The sequence below is a fragment of the Lytechinus pictus genome, unplaced genomic scaffold, assembly GCF_037042905.1.
Source record: "Lytechinus pictus isolate F3 Inbred unplaced genomic scaffold, Lp3.0 scaffold_19, whole genome shotgun sequence".
In the NCBI taxonomy this organism is placed as follows: domain Eukaryota; kingdom Metazoa; phylum Echinodermata; class Echinoidea; order Temnopleuroida; family Toxopneustidae; genus Lytechinus; species Lytechinus pictus.
This window is the reverse complement of record NW_026974140.1, coordinates 12,585,467-12,606,067: the sequence shown is the minus strand read 5'-3', so window position 1 is coordinate 12,606,067 and position 20,601 is coordinate 12,585,467. Positions and strand designations below refer to the sequence as shown.

Below are 20,601 nucleotides of genomic sequence, written 5' to 3'. Positions count from 1 at the left end.
GCAGGAAATAAGAAGATGGGGATCATCAAGAGATCTTTCTCATTCCTTGAACCTAAGAGCTTCAAACTACTTTATAAGTCCATAGTTCGACCTGCTTTGGAGTATTGTTCACAGATTTGGCATCCATACTTGAAGAAGGATCAGGAGAAACTCGAGAGAGTTCAACGAAGAGCTACAAAAGCAGTTCCAAGTTTACAGGTCAAGAGCTACCCGGAAAGATTGGCCCAATTGAAGTTACCTTCATTATCTTACCGACGTCACAGAGCAGATCTTGTCCAAGTATTCCGAATAACTCAAGGAACTGACGATCTAGAGACTTCTAAATTCTTCAAATTCAATGAAGACTCCAGAACTAGAGGACATATATATAAGATTGAGAAACCCAGAGCAAATACTCGAAAAAGACAAAATTCTTTCTCACACCGAGTAGTATCAGAGTGGAATAACCTGCCAAATCAAGTTGTGAAGAGTACTTCCATAAACTCTTTCAAATCAAACTTAGAGAAATCTTGGAACCTCAAAAAGGAAAAGTTTAACCCTGACCAATCCTTTACTTGCCCATGTTCCCATTAATAACGTTACCTGCTGAAACCACACATCGCCATATAACCTGTACCAGTTTATCTTCCACTATAATGACTTCATGAAATCAAGAAATTGGAAGGAGGAGAGGGGCAAACAAGTTTTTTAGGTAAAACTTTACGCCCACAACAAGGTATGTTACAAGGTATGTTACAGCATTGTGAATCTGTGTGATTCATCGAAATCTGGCTAAACAACGTACCTTCACTATTGTGAGTGGGCAACGATGCTCTGCACCGCCTTTCAACGAAAATCCCCACGGCGCACCTCCCTGTAAAACCACCTCCAGAGTCTGACCAGAATTGATGAGATCGCCGATTTCATCCATGCTAAATCTGAGCATCAGGGTCCTTCTCATTAAATGTACGAGGTTCGATGCAAATAACTGCAGTATTTGGTCGACCTTTGGTCCCAGTTATGATTTCATCCCACGGTAAACAAGACAATCCGAAAATGTAAATCGAATATAAATGTTCGAAGTCGAAAGTCCGGAGCTTTTAGTTACGCCGGTTCCAGAATTTCCGCACGTTGTTATTGATTCGAACACGTTTATAATTAATGCCGGGTATGTTTGTGAATATTTGTCAAATATCTGCTATACTCGACCCTACGCTACGCGCGATTGTTCAGTAGTAGTTTACTATTTTCTATAAATTTAAGCGGTCAGGGTATCGCTCCCATATCTTGATCCCGGAAGTAGAAAATGCTGGTATGATTTGGATCCATCTCTGGTGATTTGAGAACGAGATCAGCCAGAAAAAGGCCCGGAAAAGGGAAGGGGGTGGTAACTGATAAGAGAAGAAACATGCAAATTTTGATAGATATAAATGTCGTGATTTGGTCTCTTCTGTGTTGGGTTGACATGCTCCCGGGGAGCTGCTCCGTCACCTCTCATCAATTATCATAATTGATGAGATGGAGCGGAGATGATGTACGTTGATAATCAGCTGGCCGGCTATACTTTCGTCCCGCTCTGTGTGATAGCTGATAGTCTGTAGATGTTGCACACGTTCGTCGGATGAAGATAGTGAACTAGTAGTTGGGTCGAGATATTCGCCTCCGCAATTTTGACTTTATTGTGATTATGGTATTTTTACTGGTGATTTTTAGATGATATTACCGAGGACAAAATGAAGGAGTATTGTCACCGACTGAGTCACGAGTGAGTGATGGAAATCAAGATGAACAAGCGAGTGGTTCTTTCATCAAGACCAGGTAGGAGATAAAATGTGCACATAACATGTTCTTCAATTTGGTTATATGTACACTACAAATCCATGCCAGTGCACTTTCTGTCACTTCTACTTAATTACTAGTAGAATAATTAGAATGTGTATACTAGAAGACAAAACATATAACTGGACTTATTTATAAATCATGATTTCATTCCTTTCTTGCCATACCTGTTAATTGACTCCCCAAATCAATCAATCATTAGGGTGCATTATATTGTTATTTCATTTAATATCGCTTTTTCATCTGGGTATTATACAGACTACATGCAATTAAAGATTTTTTTTTCATTTCAAGAATAATTATGCCTATGCAGATTTTCATTAACTTCTTTTCATGGGCATCAGTGTAGAGGATTATCCTTTGTTCATTGGGGACATCTATTGCATCCCCCCCCCCCCCTCCTCATACAGAAGATAAATCTCTGCTCTGATGCCCATGCTTCTCTATTTAATTTTTTATATTTATTTTTATCATTCACAGTATATGCATCTTATAGCCAACATGAGCCGATGTTATTTTCTTTATCCCCCCCCCCCTCTCTCTCTGATTTTCTTCTTTTCTCTCTTCATTACTTTGATGTTCTCTTCCCTTTAACTTGTCTTTAACAGCTACAGCTTTAACATTAACTTGTCTTTAACAGCTACCATGATTTATATGTTCATTGTGTGTATATATTTTGTCTTGTTTAATACAGGACCAAGATGTAAAACAGTGTTCAATTCTGATCTTTTTATCCTGTAAAAATATGTTTGAATAAATAAATATATAAATAAATAAATAGATAAGTAAATGAATAAATAAATGAAATTTACGAATATACTCCATAATTGCCTGCGCAGTTTATTCCTTAACATATTCATAGTTTGGTAGCATTGATTGTTTTGATGAATACCATTAATATTATTATATTATCATTTTTATTATTATTATCATTATTATTATTGTTATCATTATTTTCATTACTATAATCATTATTATTATTATTATTCATTTATTGTTATCTGAATCTGATAGCATTTATGAGCACTGATGAGAAGACATATCTTACACTACAGTATTTATGAATGAAATGAAATACATTAAGAAGACACTTGGCAAGATGAATATTTGTGTGTGTATATATGTGTGGGTGAGCATTTGTTTTGGGGATGGAATCTTTAACTCTTGTATACTGTATACTAGGCACAATATATATATTTTTTCTTTTTTCTTTCGTTCCTTTTTAGTATCTATTCTGATCATATATATATATACTCTCTGTAAATATATAATACTTGCTGCATAAAAAATGTAGGACAGGACAATTGTCATGATAAAGCAGTTTTGTAACTCACATTTCTACCTTGTATGAATGAAATTACAAATGTATTTCATTAACATCTTGATTAGACATTGATGTAATTTTGCTACGCAGGTTAAGTACAAAATTAATATCTAACATGGTCAGTGATTTCTCACGATGTAATTATTGGTAATATGAATAAAAAAAACACAAAATTTTCTAAATCTTTCATTCCATTTCCAAAAAGATATTTTTCTTCCAACACAGGAATTAATGCAAAACCAACTGTGGAGCACTTTGAGGTTGAGGAGTGTCCTGTTCCAGAAATCAAAGATGGTGCCATCATCGTTAAAACACTTTGCTTGTCAGTAGATCCTTACATGGTAAGCTGGATAACAATTTCATACAGTGAATTAAAAAAAGGAATATGTCATGATATTGAAGCATGTGGTATAAGAAATATGGTCAATATGGTATTTTGCTTCCAGCTTATGCTCTTGGTTTTGTCAAGTTTACTTGTCTTTTATATCTTTTTACTTACTTTCAACCAAATAATATTTTCTTTGCAGTTGGTAAACATTTTTTTGTCATACATACGATTATTGAACTGAGAGATGGTAATTTTGAAAATTTTGACTTTTTTATTTTTGTATTCTATGAAAAATTGTGAAACCCAGCGATGTCGCATGAACCTGGATACAGGAACAGACTACATGTCACCATGGCGTTTGGACCAGACCATTGATGGAGGAGGGGTTGGTATCATTGTGGAGAGCAGACGACAGGGATTCAGGAGGGGTGAAATTCTTGAGAGTTTTCATTGGCCATGGCAGCTTTACGCCCTCATGGATTTGCAAGGAGTCAACTGCTTACTAGTCAAAAAGGTGAATCAAGTGATATTTTCCCCAAATATATTACTGCAGGAAAATATAAGAACAAAATCTATACAGGGTATTTTCCTTTCTGTGTTCTTTCTAACTTACCTTTGTATTGCACAGAAAGGTAATTATGCAACTTACAGGAGAACTTGGACATTTCTAAGCTAAATCACTGTTGGCCGCAGAATGTTTTTGCATTGCATCATTGCTTAAGTAGTTAACTTTTTTATTTCTACCCTACAATGTGTTAATTTTATGCATTTGTCCAATATTTAACAAATACAATGTGTTGTATGTTTAATATGTATTTGTCGATACCTTCATTATTAACCTGAAATCATCCGGGTTTTTCTTTAAATGTATTGGAATAGTGGCAGCGATGGGATCAGAATTAGATCAAACAAAAATGATACAATGAACAAGCAAGTATATTAGTCCAGTTCTAGTTAAAATCTAGACTATAGGCCTACATATGCCATTGTTCAACCCTTCTGACATGTCTGAAGCTAAGGAAGTTTGATAAAGTTGAAAGGTGCAAATTAAAAGTTTATAATTGCAAAATAGAATGTGAGAAAGGGACTCAAGTAGCACAGGCAGCGATTTCAAGAGATTTTTGGTCCATTTAAAGGGGGACAAGGGGAACCTCTCCCGAAGATTGCTATATGAAATTTGAAAATCGAAGGGGAGCATGTTCCCACCCCCCCCCCCACCCCCTGATCACAGCCAATGCCAAATAGGTGTATAATTTATGTATTAAAATGTAATATAAGAGAACAATGAACAGTGAATTAACTGTATCAAAAACAAAAAATCAATTCTTTTTAAAAAATCATGAAACGCTAACATTCTTATTTCTATTTTTATTACATTCTTATTTTTACAATTATTCTTTGGGGGAAAAAGATTATGCATTTGTGTTTTCAGACATTATAGTTTGGAATCATTTAAGGTGCTTCAATGTTTAATTACTTTTATATATTTTTTTTCTTTTACTGATATCTACTCATGTTATTCAATTAGTATGAATAGATTCTTGACTCCTTGGTGAAGTATTCTTGCCTGTGACCTTTTGATGTAACACAATATTGATCAAACTACATTGCCCTTTTCCTTACACATAGAGAGTGGTAAGGGTAAATTCATATCTTGTCAATGAATGCTAGTGCCAAAGTTGGATTAAAACCATTAGCTTCTAGTCTTTAAAGTCCAGAGGACTCATCCGCTGATCCAATGATCCACTAATCCACAACGGATGTTAAGTTATACTCTTTTGTTTTATATTTCTTTTTCCAAGGTTGATCCTTCCCTGGTTGAGAAACATTTCTCCCTTATTTGTGGTCTCTTTGGTCTTCCTGGTCAAGCAGCATTCATCGGAATCAGGGAAAAGGGTCATGTGATTCCAGAAGCCAATCAGTCCTTTGTAGTCAGTGCTGCAGCAGGGGCTTGTGGGTCACTTGCTGGTCAGGTAAGTTAGATATAAACCTTGTATCATAAAGAGATATGATTGATATTAAAATTGATTGTAATCTTTTGTGCAGGAATTATCAAAGACACCACAGACAAACGTTTTATCATAATAATAGATTGCATTTTTCTTGTTTCAGGGCTTTGGCTAAATAAAAACTATCCTCTAGCAATATCAATAAAGTAATTTAAAATCTGCTCTTACTTGACGTCATCGCATTTTTATATCTATCCATAATCATAGAAACTAAACTATTGGCATATGTATTGAAACTTGGGTTTTTAAGACTTTATTTTCATGCTTTTCATACAGTGAAGGGACATTTTCTTGAAATATTTCAGCAATGGATGATACATCTTTTTATGTGCTTCAACAAAATTGTTTCACAAATAATGTGAGTTATCAAAATGAATTTAGAATTAACATTTGTGATTATCATGCCAGGGTACAATCTGCATCTAACTGTAAAAATCTTCACATATCACTTACGGATCTTTTGGAAATTCTCATTCACCTGTCTTGTAAAAATAATTTCATATACTTAAAACGTATGCACGATATAAATGTAACTATTAATATTATCATTAACTTGCCAGTCACCACTTAGCCTACGATACACTTCCCATAAGCTTTCTCTCTGGCATGTTGATTTAAATCATGCTAGGGAACATGTGACATGACGGAATTTATGAATAATAAACCTTTGCTCAGAAAGCATAATTTGAGGTCAAATTAATTTATTAATTTTTATGAGAATTATTAATTTCTCCTTTGATTAGTTTCTCCTTTCTCAACTTTTTCCTAAATCTTGTACTAGTTATTTTGTTCATATTTTTATACACAATGCACATATTACTAGTTATTGATATTTCATTACTTGACGACAGTTTGTATTTGAATAACTTTGTAAATAATGGTATCTACTAGTAGAAGTAGTAGTTTTAGTAGTAGGGGTGGTAGTAGTAGTAGTAGTAGTAGTAGTAGTAGTAGTAGTAGTAGTAGTAGTAGTAGTAGTAGTAGTAGTAGAAGTAGTAGTAGTAGTTGTAGTAGAAGTAGTAGTAGTAGTAGTTGTAGTAGTTGTAGTAGTAGTAGTAGTAGTAGTAATAGTAGTAGTACTAGAAGTATTGTATTGTATTTATTTTCTGTCAATTAAAAATTTTAACAACGATAGATATATTTACAATTACAAAGAAATGATCATTAAAGAGATGGAGGGATTGCCCTACTCAGCATTGATAACATATTAACGCTGTTTTACATAGGGGTCCCTTACATAGATATACATGTAAATATAATACAGGAAAAGAAAAACTTAGTTGACTTACGATAAAGACATTGACAAAATGTGAAAAAGTAAGAAAAAAACTTATTTACAATATGTATACAAGATAACAAAGTAAGAAAGTAAGAATGAGGGATCTGAACTAAAAAATTACAAGAAGTCTGGATAAATGTTTTTAAGGCCTTTTTTTAATGCATCGATATTTTCCAATAATTTCATGTGATGGGGAAGAGTATTATGGGGAAGAGTCCCTCAGGGTAGCTTATTAGGCCCACTTCTTTTCACAATTTATATAAATGATTTCTGTAGATCATCCAAAATATTGTCCCTTATCTTGTTTGCAGATGATTCAACCTTATTTTTTTCTCATCAGAATCCACAAACTTTAGTTGATGTTATCAATTCTGAACTTATTAATGTTACTGAATGGATAAGAGCCAATCGATTATCTTTGAACCTTAACAAAACAAAATACATGTTATTTAGTAATTCCATAGACAAGTTACCGATGAATATTATGTTTGATAATACCCCATTACAAATGGTACCTTACACCAAATTTCTTGGTATAACAGTTGACAGTAAACTTTCTTGGAAAAATCATATTGAAAATATATCCAAAATAATTTCACGAAATATAGGTATTATTAATAGGCTAAAATTTTGCATTCCCTCCACATCACTAATCATGCTCTACTCATCCTTAATCTTGCCTTATTTAAACTACGGGATTCTTATTTGGGGTGATACCCATCAATACTTATTAGACAAATTGTTGCTTTTGCAAAAGAAAGCACTTCGTATTATTTATAGTACATGTTTCCGTTCTCATACGGACCCACTTTTCCTAGAAAGTAAACTGTTGAAAGTCAAAGACCTGTATTTACTACAGTTAGGGCACTTCATGTATAGTTATAATAATAATGCACTTCCCCATATTTTTGATGCCATGTTCCCTAAAAATAAATTTTATCATAACTACCCCACGAGACACTCTGACGAACTTCACATTCCACTTTACAGAACTTTACTGGCCAAAAATACATTCCTTTTCAACGGTCCTAAATTCTGGAACTCACTAGCTAATAATATTAAAGACAGTGTCTCCTTAAATTCATTCAAACATAAACTCAAACTTATCCTGCTTAATTCCTATAATTCTTCGCAACGGAACTAACACTTCATTATCTTGATTTTAATCATTACATTTTTCACTTTTATTGTTTTATCTTTTTTCATCTGATATTGTCCAGTTATATCATCTTTTGTCATTTCACCAGATCAAGCTGGTTCGTGGTCAGCCCTTTCCCATTCTTAGTTTTCCTCCTTTTATAAAGTAGTTATCTTGTCTTGTACTGTCCTGTCTTTTGTTTTGTCTTGTCTTCTATGTCTTGTCATCCCCTTTCTCTCTTTCTGTTTTTTTTTTTTTTCTTTTTTTCTTTCTTTCCTTTCTTCTGTCTTGCGCAACACATCCTTTACTACGAAGACCTCTTTGTGTGAAAAGCTTTGCATTAGTTCAGTAATTATATTTGCATCCGTATGATTTCTTTTGTTCTCTTTTTCTTTCCTGTAATACATATATGTACGCATATCAGAATAAGTCTACTATACTTTTTTCATTTCCAAGGGGGATCCACACTTTACAAGCTTTGCTTTTTAGTGGATCCCCCTCATTTCCATTTATGCTCTATATTATACTGTTTTTTCTGTTTTGTTTTTTTTACGAAGTAAGAATGCCCTTCTGTAAAATTGTACTTGATTTGTATTACTTTATATTACTTTGTATTGTAAGAGTAGAAATATTCAATATATGTTTTAAAATAAAAGAACTATTAGTTGAACTGTAATCGAAAGGGTTCACTAACCCAATACTTCATTGTTTATGTCAACCTGTTCACTATGTGACACTCACAAGGTTACTTCCATAAAATGACCATTACAGACTCAAGGTTTCTTCTTCATACTTGGTTCTCTCTTTCTCTCTCCCAGTCTCTCTCTCCCACTCTCACTCACTGTGGTCTTTCTAAACACACCCATCTCCTTCTTATCCTGAAATGGTATGAGTCAACTGGTCAAAGAATAGAGAAACATTGTGATTGTTATATCAAGTCCAGAGTATAAATACAGAGTGCAAAACACATATCGGGGAGATTTTGGGGTTATGGAGCTACCGCTCCACCCCGCATAAAATCACACAGTTTGTCCTCCGGGCCCATCCAATGGCCGTAAACAAAGGAATACTATAGTTTTATATGATTGTTATCCATATTTCTTCAATTGTATATTTCTCATCGATATTCCTTTGGTGCTTCATTATTACATCCTTTCTACCATTAAGAAAGGGTGAATAAATATCGGAACTGAATAATCATCGCCTTCTTGTGACTTGTCATCTTTCTTCGTTCGTAACACTGGTCTCAATACGCCATCGAGCGCTACCACGTACTACAACTATATATATATATATATATATATCAACAATCAAAATATACAGTGTTACATTGGTGGCAGCGGTATTACGGAACTTTTTACTCCGCTGGCGCTTACTTCTTTGTTTAATCATCATCGTCATCATTTTCATTTATCACGACGGACAAGCTCCATTGTTCGTTATTTTCTTCGACGTGACCTGTTTCTTGTACTTTTTCGATCACAATTTTGTATTTGCATCTCTGTGTGAGGAGACCATCCGTGGATTAGCTTTTAAGTACACCTGTACATGAACATTGATTTGATTACTTCGTAAGTGAACTTCATCTCTTTATATTCTTCATGTCATCTGTATTTCGTCATCATTTTGGATCTGTGTCCTGTGACTTGATATTCCCTCGGTTGTCCGGGAATTAAAGCGTTCCCTTGGCTGTCCGGGAATAGCTTCTTCAGTTCTTGCTCATCATCGATCGTCGTAATCATCCCCATGATCGTCGTTATCATCGCTACATGTGATCATCATCGTCGTCGTCATCAATAGATGGTTGCTATTGCTGATCTTCAAATCGTCATCGCTGTTACCTCAAATTGGTGCTGTTTTGCTCGTCAGTTCGTCTTCTTCTGTGGATGAAGGTCTCTGGCTATCATCAGATTTTTTTCTTATTTGAATCATGAACTTATAATTTTTGTGAAATATTGGACGCGGAAGGCAGAAAGATTGAATAACTTTTGTTCTTTCGGTGAACTATTATTTATCATATTCATATCGTCTACTAAATGATGTGTGATATACTTCTACTTGATTTTCGGTGTCATCGCCCATCGCATTGTGCCTAACCAGAATTTCTTTATTCATTTCTGATAAATGATCTGTTTGTTTATGATTTTTATTCACATGGTGCTCTGTATCATATTTCTTTTATTTTAATAACCTTGCCTTATATTGTTAGATGATTTGTTGCACCATATTGATATTTCATATTTGACATGTTTTCCCATGGATTGCTTTTCTGTGCATAGTTATTTGTAATTGTTTTTGCCATTCTGTTTTGTCCTCTTACATTTAGTCGGGTATAGACCATGCCGTACTCCCAATTTGGCGTATCATACCCAGATGACCCACACATCCCTGCCCTTTTTAATGGCTGTTCAGAACCAATTACAGCTGTATTTGACACTTCATCTCAATACAGTATAATTGGCAGAAAGCTACTTGATCACTTACCATGTCTTGCAAACCTTGAAATTCTCCCGTATGCCCCATCATTATCATGCCCTGATCCAGTGCGTATAGAAGGGGTTGTGAGTCCCATTTTCAGCCCTGGATGCTGCACCCCTTACATAGATTACCGCCTTTATGTCGCTGATATAACTGGACCTCAATTGATACTGGGACTTGACTTTTACCAGCATGTAGCTCGTTTTTGTCGAATCTTTCTGAATTATGTGGACTCCATCCTTACCCTTGGTTCGTACGAGATTCCATTTATGCCGTGTAGCTTGGTTCAGTTGTATGACTCGTATCTTCCCCTCACACCTACTACTTCTGACTCTCTTCCTAACCCTGCCTCTCCTGATGTACATCATGTTGATTGCACTCCAGATATCAAACACAATCCATCCCCTTCGATTCCTTCTCCTGCTCCTCATTCTCCGTCTCACACACCTGCTGATCCCTCTCCGACCCCTGTCGACACCCAATCCCCGTACCTTTCTGATCCTGACTCGTTCAAGACATCTCCTATCTCTCAACCTCCTAATCCAAGTCCATGTCATTGTGATGAATTTCTTCCTGTCTCTGAGGTCCCTCCTGGCATTTACAATCCCAAGGATCCTCAGCATGTAGATGTACCCATCTCGTCTCCTCTTTCTCCTCTTCCTTCCCCAGCACCTAGCATTAGTACGATTGATTTCAAGGAAGATAACCATGATTTAGATGCATGTTCTGATCATTCTCATACTCCTCCTCCTCCCAATTCTACACCTCCTCCTCCTGCACCACCTCCCCCTAACATCGCACCTGTAGCACAAATGAAGACTGTACTTGACAAAGCAGCAGCTTTGGGTACCGATCCTGTTAATCATGCTAATGATCTTGGATCCTTATCTCAGGTGGGCACTGATGATCCACCGAAACTACCACGTGTATCATTGAACAGGAACACTATGAACACCTTGGTTATCCCCGCTAAATCTGAGTCCATCTCTTTTCAGGACAATGTTGCCCTGTACGATCCTAACTACTTGTCACAAGCAAGTAATACCCTTCACACCCACTGTCATCTCTCCTCCCTCAATTTCCCAGGCCCAGTCCCATCCTATGGTCTACATCATGGATTTACTCCCCTCATACCCCTCCATGGTCCCGGTCCTCCTTTTGTCCCATGTTATTGATAACAATTTGTTAGATGTATCTGGATGACAGAACCGAATTGACTTTGACCATGATTCATTCCACACTTAATTTTTATTCTAGTTAATTTAGTTTCTGTGACGCTTAGACATTTACTTCTGTTCAGGAACTTATTTCATTCGACAGTTTATTTCCTTAATTCTATGCAATTTTGACGTAAAGGATTAATAGCAACAATTATGGTTACAGAAGGATATTTGGATGATTGGCCACCATCTTAATGTCTTGCTAACTATCTTCTCTACATGTACATCCACTACTATTTCTCTCAGAATCTCACTTGTTTTCTGTACTCAGTTGACTTCTCTTGTCATGATTATCATTTAAATAGTTTTAATATTCAATTTAATTATGCAGTACTTTGTTTTCTCGTTCAATTAATTGTCACAAGATAATTATTTCTCTAACTTTCTTAAAGTTCCATATTTCCAATGAAATGTGCCTTTTGAATACCTGTTCTTTTGTTTATAGCCACAATTGATTTTATGTGTTTCATGTACACAAATTGTAATTCATTTTGTTGTTTGTATAATATGTTTGACCGCTCTATTAAGTAAGATTTCCTGTATGGTCTCTGTTTTTTGTGTTTCCATGTTAAATCTAGTTATGTTATGTCATGTTATATTCTTTGTTTTGGTATGGAGCTATGGTCTAGTGTACAGAATTTTTTAAGTATTCCTATTGCTATCTCAATTTTTTTGCAAGAGATAAGGTTACAAGTGTAACACACTTGTACATCCACATAATATTTCCATCAAAATGTGTCCTCTATTTTAACTCCCAGTAGTTGTTCAATTTATGACATAACCTGGTAAGGTATTGAGTGATGTTTCTCGTCCGGAACATACAATTCATAAAGATTTTGCGACATTTTTCACTGAACATGTGTATTGCAGTAACTGTTCCCTGATATATTATACACATTGACAACATTTTCATTTTCTATATATTACTCGATCTCAGTAATTCATGGATATTTTATTATTGTCTATTTCGGATAGCACAGTTTCATGTTCATAATTCGTTGTTTGATAATTTCTGCTATACTGTACTAATACCTTTGACTTTGTTCTATTTTTTGTGTAGTTCGTTGTATTATTATTGATTCGTGTATTTTGTTTCTTCTATTTACTCGCATTCGCTTTGTATTATAATTTGAGTTCCATTTGTTATTATACCATACATTCATTTCAACTGATGGAACTTTACTTTATAACACTTTCCTTTGTAGTATCACATACTGCATTTTCTAACGTTAACAAAATTCGTTTATAATTTAGAAACGAGGACGCTTCTTTTTGAACAATGGGACAAATGTAAGAGTAGAAATATTCAATATATGTTTTAAAATAAAAGAACTATTAGTTGAACTGTAATCGAAAGGGTTCACTAACCCAATACTTCATTGTTTATGTCAACCTGTTCACTATGTGACACTCACAAGGTTACTTCCATAAAATGACCATTACAGACTCAAGGTTTCTTCTTCATACTTGGTTCTCTCTTTCTCTCTCCCAGTCTCTCTCTCCCACTCTCACTCACTGTGGTCTTTCTAAACACACCCATCTCCTTCTTATCCTGAAATGGTATGAGTCAACTGGTCAAAGAATAGAGAAACATTGTGATTGTTATATCAAGTCCAGAGTATAAATACAGAGTGCAAAACACATATCGGGGAGATTTTGGGGTTATGGAGCTACCGCTCCACCCCGCATAAAATCACACAGTTTGTCCTCCGGGCCCATCCAATGGCCGTAAACAAAGGAATACTATAGTTTTATATGATTGTTATCCATATTTCTTCAATTGTATATTTCTCATCGATATTCCTTTGGTGCTTCATTATTACATCCTTTCTACCATTAAGAAAGGGTGAATAAATATCGGAACTGAATAATCATCGCCTTCTTGTGACTTGTCATCTTTCTTCGTTCGTAACACTGGTCTCAATACGCCATCGAGCGCTACCACGTACTACAACTATATATATATATATATATATATATATATATCAACAATCAAAATATACAGTGTTACAGTATTATGTTTTTTTAATGGAAATGAAATAAAAAGAATTGAATTGAATTGAATTGAATTATAATGAGATGCACCTCTGTATTGGATAGTGCGGCGAGAGTATTCTGTTTTGGGTTTGGGTAAAGCAAAGTTATGAGAATTACGTAGTGAATAATGATGAGAAGATGGTTGAAACATATTGGACATGATTGGAGACAACATGTCATGGACTGATCTATAAACAAATATGATAAGATTTTTCTTTTGTCTAGATTCAAGAGAAGACCACTTTAAACCTGAATGAATTTGTACATTAGAGATATGATCATATGTGTTGACTTTCATTATAATTCTGCTTGCACGATTCTGGAGGTAGTAGTAGTAGGAGGAGGAGAAGGAGGAGGAGTAGTAGTAGGAGTAGTACTAGAAGTAGTAGTAGTAGTAGTAATAGTAGTAGTAGTAGTAATAGTAGTAGTAGTAGTAGTAGTAGAAGTAGTAGTAGTAATAGTAGTAGTAGTAGTAGTACTAGAAGTAGTAGTAGTAGTAGTAGTAGTATTAGTAGTAGTAGTAGTAGTAATAGTAATAGTAGTAGTAGTAGTAGTAGTAGTAGAAGTAGTAGTAGTAATAGTAGTAGTAGCAGTAGTAGTAGTAGTAGTAGGAGTAGTAGTAGTAGTAATCCATTTTTCTCATCTCCCAGAAATCACCCTTACCCCTTCCCTCCATATAACTCTATTCAGTGCATCCTCCTCCTTCGACCCAATCCCCTACTCTCCTACACCACTTACTACTTCAATGGTAAGCATGAGAAATGAGTATGAGAAATAAAACTTCCTAAATCTGAAATCTGAAAAATATGTCTTGGTTATTTTAAATGAAGATTGCCCGTCTGCAGGGATGCAATCCTGTGGTAGGGATCTGTGGTTCTGATATCAAGTGCTCTTTCCTCCTGGAAGAACTCAGCTTCCACCATGCCATCAATTACCGTACCCAAGATGTCTTCCTACGGATCAAGGAATGCTGCCCAGATGGTGTTGATATTTACTTTGATAATGTTGGTGGAGACATCAGTGACTCTGTAATCAAGCAGGTATGAGTTCAAGCTTGTTCAGACATGGTGCAAGAAAAACCAGCATTAAACTCAAACAACTTTTGATTTATAAGTCAACAAGATTTGATGAGTCTTTAAAATTGTGCAAGGAAGAAGACATTTTTGAACACCTACCTGACAAAAACAAAAAGAAATAGAGTAAACCATTTAATTTCTTTAAAAGTTAGAACACAATATGATGTTGTGTGTTTGCTCATGCAAGTTTGGACAAAATCCTATATTATTTGAGAATTTCAAATTTATTTTGCCATATATTGTCAGTTTGTTATGTCTTGTGCGAACACTGTTGTCGAACATTTTCTGTCAAAGTCTGAAAAATAGAATATTGGTATATGCTTAAAAGTTTAATGCCTTCAAAGAATCAAATCAAATCCATTTTCAGTGGTAAAGAAAAAAAGAAGATTAGCATTGATATAAATACACCTGAAAATTGCTCAATTTTTCTAAAGCAACTAATCTCTACAAGAGGGATGCTCCATTTCATTTTATTTCCACAAAATTAAAATGTATACAAAGCAAATACAAATACATTTAAAAATAGTGGTGGACCAAATGAAAGCTCATCAGGCTTGTTTGGATGGCCCAAAATAACATTCATATGCGCACATAGTACGTAATACATAATACATACATAATCATAAAAATACATCCATATGGCATAAGACAGGACAGGAAAGGAGGAAAGAAACAGAGAGGCTATGATTATTTGTCAAGAGAAAGGGGTTGCTGAGTGTAAAGTAAATGTCGTTTGTAATTAAAGTTGAAAAGTTTACATGTCTTAGCTGTCTGAAGTTTGACAGAGAGATTGTTCCACAGTATAGGGCCCTGATAAAAAAATGGTTAATTTGGCTAGCTCAGTGCAACACAGAGTAGGATGAAATTTACACCTATTTCATGTATTATGGGAATGAATGGATTGATTCAATATAAAATAATTCAAAAGTGACAGTGGTATATTACCATGATAACAGTTATTCATGAATGAACCAGTTTGTAAAGAAATAATACTATGGATTGAAAGAATATTCATTTTGGAAAATAGTGGGGAGAAGGATGTAAATGATGAGAATGAGTTATAACTCTTAGTGCCCTTTTCTGTAGAAAAGGCAGCTGAAAATTATTTTTAAATGAGACAAAATCAATTACAATCAATTAAGTGTCAAATTGGTCTAATGCTTCTAAAACTAGATATTTTGCTGTTGGTAAAGCAGCTTATGAATGACATACTGAGGTTCAGTGGTAGCTGTATCTACTCTTGATGTGAATGTAGTCAATTTAAAATCTATGCTAATGAACCATTTCTATTTCATTGCTTGTCAGCAAGCAGTGCTTATCTGATATTTTGTTACAATCAAGAACATAATAAGATCCATCATGTATCACTCTATGACCCTTTCCAATTAAGCCAATTTGCTCCTCGCACAATTATGTCGGATTAATGAAGAATCTTGTATTATCCTAAGTGATCTAGTCATGTAACATAGATGGGGCATTTCCCTCCTTTATCTGAAGATATCGAATATTTTAGGAGTGTTGGTCCTTAAATGTTCATTACCTCTCATAGTTGTTTATTCATAATTATGTATTATTGGTGACGCAATATTTGCTCCCGTGAAAATTGCTCCGGGCTTTATTTTGTCTTTGATATAGGGTTAGGGTTGCAATAGGTTTTATGTAAGGTTTAGGATAGGGTATAATGTTCAATCCAGGGTTGAAGTTGGTCATTTCTTTTGTGCGTGGAATTTATTGCAGAGCAAATGTCATATAACCATGTATTATTACATTATGATACCATTCTGTTCAGATATTAACACATCTTTGCAGAATTAGACAGTTATCAGTATCTCCATAGTTAAGAAATCATCCATCTTCTTTTGCAGTTGATAGTAACAAAAAATCAAACGTATCTATTTGAGTTTATGCTTGATTGAGCAGAATTGTATTTACTTAAGCTATTTCAGTCGTTATTAGCAATAATTAAAAAAGAAAATTATATAGGGATTCTCAAATTCCAGCAGTGCTGATGACATGAGGGGTAAAAATGATATTCCATCATACTAGGATACATTTTCTTCTCCTAACAGGTCATTTTAATTATTTTCTCTCATCTTTTAGATGAATGAAAACTCTCATATCATCTTATGTGGTCAGATATCAATGTACAACTCTAATGTGCCCTACCCTCCACCACTCTCTGATGATGTAGAACAGATTAGAGAAGAAAAGAACATCATGAGGGATCGGTTCTTGGTCCTCAACTATGTGGAAGAATTCCCTGCTGCCATAGCTCAATTAGCAACATGGTGGAATGAAGGCAAATTAAAGGTATGTCAGTATGGGGAACGTTAGATATGATGCCCTCAACCGAACCATATTGTCCCAAGTTTTTTAGTTGGGGGGCAACATGGTTTGATTAAGGGCACCAGTTTTGCTGCTCCCTGAAAGGAGCCAGTCAATACTATTGGTGTTACCTCCAGCTATGAACAGCCGACAACATTATAAAGGCTATTGATGGGATGGAATACTGCCCTCATTTTCATAAGAAATTTTTATAGGGGAAACCTGATGAGAACACATACTAGTGTGACTAATGTTGCCCACTCCAGACTTAGCCTTCTGTTTTTCAGCTCAAGCACTGTACAATAATTAATATTCATTAAGTTCCATTCCACTTTATGTAAGTGAGTTTGTCATTCCTGTTTGTCTCGCCTGCATAGCAGAGCGAGACTACAGGCGCCGCTTTACCAACGGCGGCATCGTCAACATAGAAATCTTAACCAAGGTTAAGTTTTTTAAATGTCATCATAACTTAGAAAGTATATAGACCTAGTTCATGAATTTTGGACATAAGGGTAATTAGTATTACTGAACATCCTTCCTGAGTTTCAGGTCACATGACCAAGGTCAAAGGTCATTTAGGGTCGATGAACTTAGACAATGTTGGGAAATCAATATCGAAATCTTAACCAAGGTTAAGTTTTTGAAATGTTGTCATAACTTTGAAAGTATATGGACCTAGTTCATAAGACTTAGACATAAGGGGAATAGTATATCACTGTATATCCTGCCTGAGTTTCAGGTCACATGATTAAGGTCAAAGTTCACTTAGGGTCAATGAACTTTGGCCATATGTTTGGGTTATTTGAGGAATTATCATCATAACTTTGAAATTTTATGGATCTAGTTCATGAAACTTGGACAAGAGAGCAATCAAGTATCTTTGAACATCATGTGCTAGTTTCAGGTCACATGACCAAGGTCAAAGGTCATCTAGGGTCAACAAACTTTGGTAATGTTGGGGGTATTTGTGGAATTTTCATCATAACTTTAAAAGTCTATGGATCTAGTTCATGAAACTTGGACATAAGAGCAGCAATGTATCCCTGAATACACTGTGTGCATTTCAGGAACATGGCCAACATCAAAGGTCATTTAAAGGTCAATGAACTCTGGCCATGTTGGGAGTATGTGTTAAATTGGCATCATAACTTAGGAAGTTTATGGATCTAGCTCATGAAACATCGACATAAGAGTAATCAAGTATGAATGATTGTTTTGCACATGTCTTAGGTCGCATGATCATGGTCAAAGGTCATTTTGGGTCAATGGACATAATAAATTATTATCATATTAGTGTTTTCTTTTGTGAATAATTATTCATTAGCTATTTTCAAAGAAAGCACTGCTGCTATATCGAATTGCATAATGCAGGCAAGACTGCCAGAGGCGTTCCATGCACTTGTTTCAGTTTGATATCAGGTTACCTTTAGGAATAGACTGAAAACTCATGAAAAATATGACCAGCATTCCTGTTATGTTCTTAATGTGAATGCTAACTTCAAATTTAGCACTTTATTTTTTTCTTAATAAATTGACAAACTGTCTTTATTTGTTACAGTACAAGGAAACAGTTACCCATGGTCTTCATAATGCTCCAGCTGCATTTGTATCCATGATGAATGGAGGGAATATTGGCAAGCAGATCGTCCATGTTGCTGAACCATGAGCCTTTTAGTATATGTACATCAATCTACGCATATTACCTATCTACTAATTTTTAAAGGGAAAGTGGAAAAGTACACCAATGACTTGAACGTTGTAAATTCAAGGTGATATTTGGGAATATGGTGGCATGATAATGTTTCCATATTGAAACATTCGCCACATTTATACTAGCATAATTCATCTTTAGGCAAGTTCCAAAGTTTAAATAGCATTTTTATAAAAGTAATAGATAATGTCAATGCACTGTAACTTTAAAGGATGTGTGTTCCATCATCAAGTAATAAATGTATAAGTGGCCAATTTGAGTATGATCAGAAACTGTTGTAATAAGTTAATCGCAATGAACAATTGGCCTATCTACAAACTGATTCAAATATATAGATTCTTATTGTCACCTAGTGATAAAGTATTCCTATTATCATTTAGTAATAAATAAATAACTCTTTAGGCCCTACGTGGAATCCAGTTTGCATAAGCAATGTCTTAACAAGTTTTCAGGTTGTCAAGAACAGCCTTTGTTAAGGGTGATGAATTTGAATATGCTTGTAAACAGTTACATTAGATATTAGATGATATACCAGCAATGAGTACACCAGCAATGAGTCAAAGTGTCATCCTTGCACAAATTATACAAATTTATATCCTTTTGTTATTCTATTTTGGTAGGGAAGTGTCCTTGGCTATAATTGTCTGGAATTTGGGTCAGCTCTTTACAAGTTATTTGTATATCATTGACATGTATTTGTTAGAATAAATTAAGATAGTATCTACTGAGGCTAATAAGAAAGCTTAAAGATAAAATTTAAATGAAAATAATCTCTTGCGTGCTAGAAGGTAATAATCATTTTTTACTTTTCTTCAATGTTCATAATGGGAGGTGGTGTTTTTAATGGCTTTGGGGTTGTAAAAGGAGTATTGCTCTATGTGTGCCAGACTTAACTACTAAGTACTAGTACTTGATCAAAATGGATACATCAACACAAAAGGTGATGTTCTGAACCATGCAATTAATTGACCCATCGTGACATTGAGCAATTCTTACTTTAATAATGACAAATGTGCATGCAGGTCACTGTATTTATCTATAGAAAACACACTGATGGAAGGGAAAATGTATGTTAACTTGGACGAAGTTTAAGCAAAATTGGGACGTGATTATTTAGATGTGTCTTATATATTTGAATTGAACTGTGAAACTTGCCATCTGAGATGATTTTTCTGAAAAAGGTCAAGCAGCCAAGAGATCCCCCCACACACACACCCCAAGAGTATTTTTTTTTGTATTAGAAATGTCATCCAAACTTTTAGAAGACATGACCCAGTTATTGATCACTCAAAATTAAAATTGCTACATGTCTCGACAATGACTCTTGCATTGCCAGGAGTAGAAGTAGAATGTTCATAATATTCCTGTCTTTACTACAATTTCTTGCAAGCTTTCTTTAGGCAAAATGATAAATGATGTTCTATAATTTTGCAAGAAGAGTTATACAAATGATTGTTATGTGCGTGTTTGTTCTATGTTTGTATTTTAAATGGATAATTAATTTAAAAAGTGGCATGCTTAAATGAGATACATTAACAGTTGTTGAAATATTGGAGTAAAATATTAAATAATATTATATCTGTGTGTTTTGAGAACAGTGATTGATTCTTCTTGCCCATGAATTATTACTAATAGGCTAATTATTCAATATGTACAGAATTATGAACGTTTATAATTTGGACTAATCTATTCAAATTGTGTGATGCTTCATTCAAGCTTACCATAATAAAAAAATAACCGTAAATGTCAACAGTTATACTGTAGTTTGAATGTCACTTCTTGTGTGATAGTATGATATTGAGTATTCAAATAGGCTTATATTCTACCTTATCTACTGCCATCTACTGGTGATAAAGTG

General features: G+C 34.7%; 1 protein-coding gene across 3 annotated transcripts; it reads left to right on the top strand.

Moving 5' to 3' along the window:
- The first annotated feature begins 1,271 nt into the window (after window positions 1-1,271).
- On the top strand, window positions 1,272-20,504 carry LOC129260880 (prostaglandin reductase 2-like). 3 transcript variants are annotated; one of them, XM_064114260.1, is made up of 8 exons: window positions 1,291-1,366; window positions 1,693-1,797; window positions 3,368-3,483; window positions 3,778-3,984; window positions 5,273-5,443; window positions 14,462-14,671; window positions 16,808-17,017; window positions 18,591-20,498. In XM_064114260.1, the coding sequence occupies exons 2-8, from the start codon at window positions 1,752-1,754 to the stop codon at window positions 18,696-18,698; spliced, it is 1,068 nt and encodes a 355-aa protein (XP_063970330.1). In that variant the 5' UTR covers window positions 1,291-1,366; window positions 1,693-1,751; the 3' UTR covers window positions 18,699-20,498. The 3 variants fall into 3 exon arrangements, with proteins under 3 accessions (XP_054754848.2, XP_063970331.1, XP_063970330.1); XM_054898873.2 differs by having other exon boundaries at window positions 1,272-1,797; window positions 18,591-20,504; XM_064114261.1 differs by having other exon boundaries at window positions 1,275-1,797; window positions 3,348-3,483.
- The last annotated feature ends 97 nt before the right edge of the window (window positions 20,505-20,601 follow it).

What these genes read in the sequence shown, in the direction of transcription:
- LOC129260880 (XM_054898873.2), top strand. Translation starts at nt 1,752, where the DNA reads ATGGAAATCAAGATGAACAAGCGAGTGGTTCTTTCATCAAGACCAG. An exon ending in GGTTCTTTCATCAAGACCAG is followed by an intron (nt 1,798 to 3,367) that starts GTAGGAGATAAA and finishes CTTCCAACACAG; the next exon opens with GAATTAATGCAAAACCAACT. An exon ending in ACTGCTTACTAGTCAAAAAG is followed by an intron (nt 3,985 to 5,272) that starts GTGAATCAAGTG and finishes TCTTTTTCCAAG; the next exon opens with GTTGATCCTTCCCTGGTTGA.